Source organism: Pisolithus orientalis, assembly GCF_024613125.1.
Source record: "Pisolithus orientalis strain OTSU chromosome Unknown F5J12scaffold_306, whole genome shotgun sequence".
In the NCBI taxonomy this organism is placed as follows: domain Eukaryota; kingdom Fungi; phylum Basidiomycota; class Agaricomycetes; order Boletales; family Pisolithaceae; genus Pisolithus; species Pisolithus orientalis.
The window spans coordinates 1,528-9,221 of record NW_026261087.1 but is presented as its reverse complement, the minus strand read 5'-3'; the positions used below and the strand labels follow the sequence as shown (position 1 = coordinate 9,221).

At 50.8% G+C, this 7,694-nt stretch overlaps 4 protein-coding genes across 4 annotated transcripts; 2 read left to right on the top strand and 2 right to left on the bottom strand.

Annotated features, from left to right (window-relative positions):
• Positions 1-272: 272 nt before the first annotated feature.
• On the top strand, positions 273-440 carry F5J12DRAFT_731645 (uncharacterized protein; the record flags this gene model as incomplete). Its single annotated transcript, XM_051741965.1, has 1 exon — positions 273-440. A coding segment is annotated over one exon (168 nt), but the record flags the coding sequence as incomplete, so codon positions are not given.
• A 1,025-nt stretch (positions 441-1,465) lies between these two features.
• F5J12DRAFT_731648 (pre-mRNA processing factor 3-domain-containing protein) lies at positions 1,466-3,882 on the bottom strand (the record flags this gene model as incomplete). Its single annotated transcript, XM_051741966.1, has 9 exons — positions 1,466-1,961; positions 2,015-2,228; positions 2,282-2,378; positions 2,430-2,633; positions 2,689-2,985; positions 3,042-3,209; positions 3,267-3,572; positions 3,625-3,654; positions 3,793-3,882. 9 exons carry the CDS (start codon positions 3,880-3,882, stop codon positions 1,466-1,468), a joined length of 1,902 nt encoding a protein of 633 aa, XP_051594002.1.
• Positions 3,883-3,939: 57 nt separating this feature from the next.
• Positions 3,940-4,810, top strand: F5J12DRAFT_880925 (ribosomal protein L10e/L16). Its single transcript, XM_051747140.1, has 4 exons — positions 3,940-4,273; positions 4,333-4,388; positions 4,444-4,511; positions 4,567-4,810. The coding sequence occupies exons 1-4, from the start codon at positions 3,965-3,967 to the stop codon at positions 4,710-4,712; spliced, it is 579 nt and encodes a 192-aa protein (XP_051594001.1). The 5' UTR covers positions 3,940-3,964; the 3' UTR covers positions 4,713-4,810.
• F5J12DRAFT_880922 (glutathione S-transferase) lies at positions 4,811-6,146 on the bottom strand. Its single transcript, XM_051747139.1, has 7 exons — positions 5,916-6,146; positions 5,667-5,805; positions 5,563-5,615; positions 5,448-5,489; positions 5,291-5,333; positions 5,031-5,210; positions 4,811-4,977 (listed from the first exon to the last, which is right to left on the bottom strand). The coding sequence occupies exons 1-7, from the start codon at positions 6,079-6,081 to the stop codon at positions 4,908-4,910; spliced, it is 693 nt and encodes a 230-aa protein (XP_051594000.1). The 5' UTR covers positions 6,082-6,146; the 3' UTR covers positions 4,811-4,907.
• Between the last annotated feature and the right edge of the window lie 1,548 nt (positions 6,147-7,694).

Sequence of the window (7,694 nt, the reverse complement as noted above, 5' to 3'; positions counted from 1 at the left end):
GGAGCTTTGTAGCTGCAGACTAGGTACTCGCTTACCAACTTCTGGAACGACAAGTATGTCACTGGGACCTCGAGAAAACTCATGGGTGGAACCTACTCTCTCTGCATTTCCGCCTTCTTGGCAAAGTCAGTCTCGACCGCGACTTGTATAGAGATGGATCATTTTCTTAACTTCAAGCTTGGATTTACGGATCCTACCTTTACCACAATATTGTGCATGAGGTGGGTTGCCTGAAGAGTCACCACGAGAGAAGAGGACAAGTTATGATGTGAATATGTGGAATTAGCATGGTGGTGGCATATAGGGAGGGTCCAGAACGTGCGTTCTTCAGGCTCCTCCAGGTGATACTGGAGGTAGGATACGCGGCGGCTGGTTTTTCTAGGGGAAAGGCTATTTCGTTCCATATCCATCCTTTGCATATGATCCCCTCTGGTCCTTAGTGCTTTATCCAGCGATCATTCCGATGAATTGTCAGGATACAGTGGGGGTTCGGGCCTTTTGATGAACTTCTCAGCTTAACCAACATAGGTTTGCCGATTATAAGCTGCCGGTCTTCCTGCACGCATCGCTGACGGTGATTATTACCGTCCCGGCGATTTCTTCATTTCGTGTTCCCTATCCGATGACATCGTTACGGTGAAAGGTATGCGGAAAGGGAGCGAAACGACAAGTGCCGAATATGCGCTTGATATCATTAACCTCAAGTTGGAGGTGAACGATATTCCAAGACCCAACTACTTATATGCCGTCTCGTTGCGAAGGACGGTTCGGCACGCGCTGTGGAGACTGGGGGAGCGATGGTAGGGGCGGTCCAACTCGAAGTGGGAAAGGTGGGAAACGGACAAACCCCTTACATTCCGGTGCAACGACGAGTTTCGCAAGAGAATAGATCTGAAGGATTGATCTGTCCAGATGTCGAAGTCGCAGGCGGAGTGGAGAGGTAATGGTAGTGTGTAAGACCCCTCGGTGATAGGCATGCAGACGCCGTACTTGTGTATAGTGAAGGCACCGATGGGGTTCTCATTGACATTCTCAGCACTTATCGCCAACTATCCCTAGCCCAGAAAGCTACAGCCAGCGAGTTATATAAAAAACGTTGGCGGAGTTCGGTTTCGTGCAGATGGAACTCGCTTCGTAAATTGTAAGTTTACGTCTCGATGCAACTCATCAGATTTACCACAAGCTGTTGTATTTGATTCCGAATCCAAAGGGAAGACACTCAGAGTGTTAAATCCAATTGATGCTTTTAATGTTTGTGAATCACATCCAATAGCACGGAGTTCATTATAGTATAGTCAAAGTCTGTGATAATAGCAGCAGCAAGAAAAAACTCATCAAGCTATCTCCTCTTCCGCCTTCCAATTCTTCGCCACATCCCACTCAACGGCCAACTTCTGTCCCAACGCATCCTTCGTGGCACCGTCTGCCGGGCAAAGCTACGTGGCACGACAGAAAGAGAAACATGTCAGACTAACAGTTCCTCCTCCGCTTTCCAATTCTTCGCCACATCCCAGTAACCCGCCAACTTCTGTCCCAACGCCTCCTTTGCAGCACCGTCCGTCGGGCAACTTCGTGGCTTGAAACTGCTAAACACCCGATCACGAAGTTGACCCTCCCAAATCATATAGCATGCGTTGTCCTCCAGGGACACCTCAGCTTCGCCTTCCATTAATCCTTGTGAATCCGCCCTCGCTCTTGCTTTCCCCACACCATCTCCGTTGGTTTCCTCCCCTTCCTCGCCTTCATCAATCTCGACGTCCTCACCACCACGAGGTCGTGCTGGCTCAGTCCACGCGATCCGGTGCAACATCAAGCGTTTATACGTCCGTATGAATTTGGAAGCACCCTCCACGTAGACCATACTGAACGACGGGTTAAAGATGCATACCCCAGTCAGGTTCATCTGCTCAGCATTCTTCCGGACTTTAAACCGATGAGCGGGATCAGACAGCGTCTTGACCCTATACAGATTTGCGTCAATATCATGCACAGTTGCTAAAGGACGAAGACATACTTGAAAACGGCACCGTAGATACCCTTCTTCTCTTCTTCCACTTTCTTGTTCTCAACTTTCTCTCGTCGTTGGTCGTCCGTGAGCTTACGCTCCGCATTCATTTTTTCGTGATGATGTTTCCTCATCGCGACTTCCCTCCGTACACGTGCCTCCACGCGGGTTGGATCTTGCACCGCGTCCGACGTCAACACCTTCATCAAATTAGCGAGGCGGACTAAAGCGGACGATCAAATCAGTAAAACTCTGTAAACGTGCAGTGTGACGTACCTTTGGGAGGGTCAGGAGGAATGAGACCCATTCGAATTCGGTCACGCTTATCCTGCAACTCGGCCTGGCGACGTTGCTTCCTCATCTTCTTTTGTTCCTGTAGTCAATATGTCAGCAGGTGCCCAAACTACGGCGACAAAAGACTAACTTTAGTTGTCAGCTTCAACGGCTTCAAGCCAACCTTGTTCTTATCCGCAGGAGCAGGGATCGGTATGGGGTGCTGCACGTAAATAGTCACGGGAGAGTTCTCTGTGCGAATATTAAGCGCTGCGAAGCCCATTGAAAGGTCGTCGTAAGTCTTGTTGGGTAGTAAAGCAGCATCCCACCATTCAACCTCCGGAGGCGGTTCACGCTAATCACACAAAGGGTCAGCTTGAAGTGGGAAACGGGAGGACAAGGTCACGCACTTTGATATTCTTCTCCAGAGTCTCGAACTCGGAGTCCAAACCAGCCTTGCGGGCACTTTCGGCGATACGCTGTTTGAGCGCCTCCAATTGGCTTTCTTGCCTCATCTGATTACCCAATTGGACATACTTGCCCTTGGGATTGAACTTGAATGAACGGCCGACCCGTTCCTTGGGTGCCCCTTCAAAGACGGTGTCCTTAGCTGCAGAAGATCCAGACGCATATGGGTTAGACTTGACTTCCGTTGTGGGGACGGGAGTCGGCACGGGCGGTGGCGTCGGTGCATTGCGAATGTTGGCCTGATTGATGGATCGCGGGTTTGAATTACAATTTTACTTCGACGACATGCACATACCTTGATAGAGGCGAACTTTGGTTGCATGGGTTTATACCTGTCCTTTTTAGACTGTGGGGCGACAGGCGTGTTGTCCAGTAGCAGGGGATGAGCAGCCATCTTCAGTCCCGCGCCCTGCTGAGCGGGTTCGGCTGGTCGAATACCTTTCTTACCCGGTGCGGGTACGGACTGCGCAGAAGCAAGTCAGTATGATGGATTGATATGGGGTAGGTAGGGCATGATTACCATGTACGGATTGTCCTTGACGGCCAGGATTGTTTGCGCCTCCGCCACCCGCCGTTTTGCTTCGACGACTCTGCGGGCGATATCCTCCAAGCTTGACGCCGCTCCGCCAGCGGGAGGTGTGCCAACAGCTGGACTGGCAGTCCCGGTCACGGGCGTCTTGGCGGCAGGAGTGGGCGCTGGAGAAGGGGAAGGAGCGACTGAGGGAGGTTTGGAGGGAGCCGCCGGGATGGATTTGTTCATTTTCATGGCAGCGACCTTGGCAGCGATCTCTGCCCGTTTCTGGGCTATGATGGCATCTGTCGAGAGCTGTTGCACAGCTAGTCAGTGGATGGCAGCGAGTAGCAACGACGAGACTGACAGCTGGAGTAGCGGATCCATTGGTGGATGTCTGGAAAGAAGCAAAGAGGTTATAGAAGATATGTCAGAACGATGTTGAGGGTTGAGATTCACCTTTGCAGGCCAGGAGGAAAGAAAAGACACTCACAAGTTCGCTGGCGAGTGGGTTGTATCAGAATGTTGGTGACACTGCTTCGAATGGAATGCATTCGTACCTTTTGAGTTTCTTTGTGACAGACGACTCGCCGTTTCCCTCGAAAGCCCGCTTTCTGTCGCTCATGATGACGACTACTGGCAAGATGACAGTTAGTGAAAGAACGACTGCAGGGGTCACGTGCACTCCGTCTCTTGTTCTCACTTCGATGTGGCCCCTGCGTTTGCCTGTGCCCCGCGTGCAGCTCGGCGGCGTCCGCTTCCGCTCACAGCTCGCCCCACGCCAGATCCAAAATGTCAAGCGACACAAGGGCCGCATTCCAATCCCAACAGGTGGCTCGACCAGGGGGACCACACTTGCGTTTGGCGACTGGGGTATCAGAATAAAAGGAATGGGTATCAGGTTCACCGCAAAACAGCTCATGACCGCAGAGGAAGTCATCAAGCGGAACATAAAAGTCGTCAAGGGGGCAAAAGTCTATCTCAGAGTCTTTCCTGACATCCCCGTGTGCATCAAGGTGCGTTTCAGAGGGTGTACCTTGGATGTGGGCGGCTTGATCTGAGAATTCTGCACAAGGGTAACGAGACGCGTATGGGCAAGGGCAAGGGAACGTTCGAGTTCTGGGCGACACGGTAAGGGAACAATCTCTTCTCGTCGCGTCGGTGTGGGCTACATTTTCCTTGCCAGCGTTCCTACCGGCAGAGTCATCTTCGAGATTGGAGGCACTCCCATCCGGGAGGAGCTCGCTCGAGAAGGTAGGCACTACTCTCATTTCTTGCCAGTTTCATTCCTTCATTTTTTGTGGTTTAGCCCTCCGTCAAGCAGCGGACAAGCTGCCGACGACGTTCGAGTTTATCACCAGACAGTCCTTGCCGCGTTTGGGAAATATGGTCGTACAACCTTCAGTTTCGCCGGCTTCAATCACGTCCATTGCTACTGCAGTTCACACCTCCTAGACTGTATCTTAATATCCCCCTCTTAACGCAAGCTCTGTTTACCACCTCACTGGGGTACTTCTGTTTCATGCTTGAGTACGTGTTGTGTTCGGTGAGTTTGCCGTGAAAAACAACTCGAAATTGGATCTGTCGCGGAACGACACCCAAACTTGACTATTATACATGTCCAGCAATACAATCCCACTCTTCTCTCGCTCAAGGTAATCCTCTGCCAGTGTTGATCGCATTCGCCACCTGGCTCGTGTTCGGCCGATTGAATGCATAACTGCTCGACAATCCTCAGAGCCATTCATGCCTTCGTTGGGTAAGATTACTCACCGTTCGTAGCTATCCAGATAGAGCTCTTCGGTGCTGCACGTGCACTTGAACGCGGGATGCTGGAAGAGTCTGTTCAACCAACCGTCGAATTTGGGTCCTCGAGGAAGTTCGAGCCCACGATAATGCTTGAGGACGTTGGTGGCCTCTGAATAACCCTGACAGTCATGAATGTCATAAACACTCCAAGCCCCTCGACAGAGAGAGAGAAGGGGGTCACTTACAGGGGCCGACGAGTATGTCCGCCAGCCCTAGCTCTCCACCCTCCTTCCATAACCCCGTTCCGCCAACTTCGACGTCGGCACGCTCAAAAAGACCCACGAGTGTCTCAATGGCAGTCAAGGAATTCTTCTCCGCCTGCAATCTGAGCGTCGGGATCCTGTGCTTGCAGGTAGCGATAGAAAGCTGGGACGAGGGTACGGTTGGCGTGGTCCGATTGGAGCCGGACAAGAGCGCGTGCATCTGCACGGATCGCACGATGTTCAATGAGTGGACAATTTCTGGCTACGTAGTCGACCACGAAACGTATACGCACACGGATCTGAGAGAGGAGGAAGAAGGCTGCGCTTGGTTGACGTGGACGCCAGACTAACGGAATGTGTGAGGTGGCAATAAGAAACCAGACAGCAGAGAACCAACTCTTCCAAGTACTCGAGTATGACAGTACTTTCGTTCAATGCTCGCGGGGGAACATAACCATTGAGTCTCAGAGCTGGAACGAGACCTTTGGAAGAAAGCTCAAGTAGCTCCTGGGGTTTCTTGTACGGGTCGACTTCGTCTATTCACGAAGATTACCACCTGATCGTCGAAATGATCGTAGTGTTAAACTTACGATACTACGAGATTTCATGAGCGATGATTGACATCATCGGCGAGTGAGAGGGACACAAACCTTGTACGGAATCTCGAGATATTCCAGCGCTACCCATACACGCTGTACGAACGGACAGAAGCACCCAGCAAACAGCGTGATATCTTGATCAGTTGCATGTTGCTGGACTGTCTCCAAAGCTGCGCCTGTGGCTTGTTTGTGGTAAGACTTGCCGGTGTCCATCGTTGTCGAGTCGGATCAACGTCATCGATTGAAGGATAATGCACCCACAAACCATATACGGGTTGTACCACACTCAAGTTCTAGCTACTCCAATAAGCTGAGAGAATCGTCGTGTCCACCCAATGTCTGTCTTCTGGTTACTCTCGCTTGTTCACTTGAGCTCTCTTGCAGACATCTCCAGAGACTGTCCTCCTGCGTGACCTCGACGATGTCGACGGCGACCCATCTGCTTTAGGGTATGGTTGAAAAATGTCCCAGACTTTTTCAGAGCTGGTAGTAACTGATGGCCCCACAGGGTATTTTTTCACTAACAGCGTAAAAATACTTTCTAACACACAGTGAAAAAAGGGGTATCGAGTGAAAAAATATGAAAAAATGTGAAATACTATTACCAGTCCCAATCTGGATCACCACCCCTTGCCACTGGTTGCATGCAGGCCCTTGGTGTGTGAATAGTAGGCTGCGTGATGGGAACAGGAGAGATCAGATCAAGGAAGAAGGGATTGTTTAGATCTATGTCATCATCAACCTCCACTGTTGTACCCAAGAGGATGGCAATGCAAACTTTGAAGACACTAACATCAATTAATGGGAGCACTACTGCCAGACCCTTCAGTCAACCTTAGTCCTGAAACTGGGACACCCAAAGTGTACAATTTCCCTGAAAGTGGGACTAACCAACACTGGCTGGTGGGCCCTGAGGGGGGGTAGGCTGACATGTGGAGGTGGGGTCAGCCAAACATGCTGGTGGATGGACCCCCTGCCTGGAAGTGGGGCTGGCCAACCTCACTGGAGGATAAAGACAGCCCCTGAAAGTGGGTTCTGCCAGCCTCACTAGCAGATGGACCCACCCCCTGGAAATGGGATCAGCTGGCATCACTACTGGATGTTCCCACCCCCTGGTTGTGGGATTGGCCAATGTCACTACTGGAGGGACCCAGGCCCTGGACATGAATCAACTAACCTCCCCAGTGGATGTGGGATTGGCCAGAAATTAAGTTGGCTGGAAGCAACCTTTGAGTTGATGGTGGTGTATATCCATCAGCAGCAGAGATTAGGTTAGCTGTGAACCAAGCTTTGATTTCCAGCAAACCCCCTGGAAGTTACAACATCTAAATTGTATCTATAAACCCTGTCCCATGTTGTAAAACTGACAGGACATGCTCAGTGTTGTAGACACAAGTGCTGTCATTGACAGTACCTGACTGGACATGCTACAGGAGGTAAGTACACATGCATGTCCTCAGGGGTTACTGTACCCACCTTGGTGTCATAGACACAAGCACTGAGGTGTAAACTAATGTAAACAGTTCTATAAGTACAAGTGCACCTAACATGTGACTGTTGTCACCAACATGCCCCCACAGTGGGACATGTGCAAAGGGACAAAAGGAAAGTCCAAACTAATGTGAGTTCCATGCATAGAGAAAAGAAAAGAGAACAGAAATGAGAAACATTCTGCATGCAGAGAAGGAAAAAACAGAAATGAGAAGCAAGCAAAGTGACCATTGAAAATGACCTCTGACACCCCCTCAATGGGACATGAGTGAGAGACCAGTGACATGACAGGAGAAGGATGGATGAGGCAGGGCCTTGGTGAGGACATCAGCAGT

Excerpts from the sequence above, each read along its gene's own strand:
- F5J12DRAFT_880925 (XM_051747140.1), top strand. The coding sequence starts at position 3,965 with ATGTGGCCCCTGCGTTTGCCTGTGCCCCGCGTGCAGCTCGGCGGCGTC. Across the intron at positions 4,274-4,332 it reads ACATCCCCGTGTGCATCAAG|GGTAACGAGACGCGTATGGG; the intron begins GTGCGTTTCAGA and ends ATTCTGCACAAG. Across the intron at positions 4,389-4,443 it reads TTCGAGTTCTGGGCGACACG|CGTTCCTACCGGCAGAGTCA; the intron begins GTAAGGGAACAA and ends TTTCCTTGCCAG.
- F5J12DRAFT_880922 (XM_051747139.1), bottom strand. The coding sequence starts at position 6,081 with ATGGACACCGGCAAGTCTTACCACAAACAAGCCACAGGCGCAGCTTTG. Across the intron at positions 5,490-5,562 it reads TCCTCCTCTCTCAGATCCGT|ATGCACGCGCTCTTGTCCGG; the intron begins GTGCGTATACGT and ends CGATCCGTGCAG. Across the intron at positions 5,211-5,290 it reads AACGGGGTTATGGAAGGAGG|TGTTTATGACATTCATGACT; the intron begins GTGGAGAGCTAG and ends AGGGGCTTGGAG.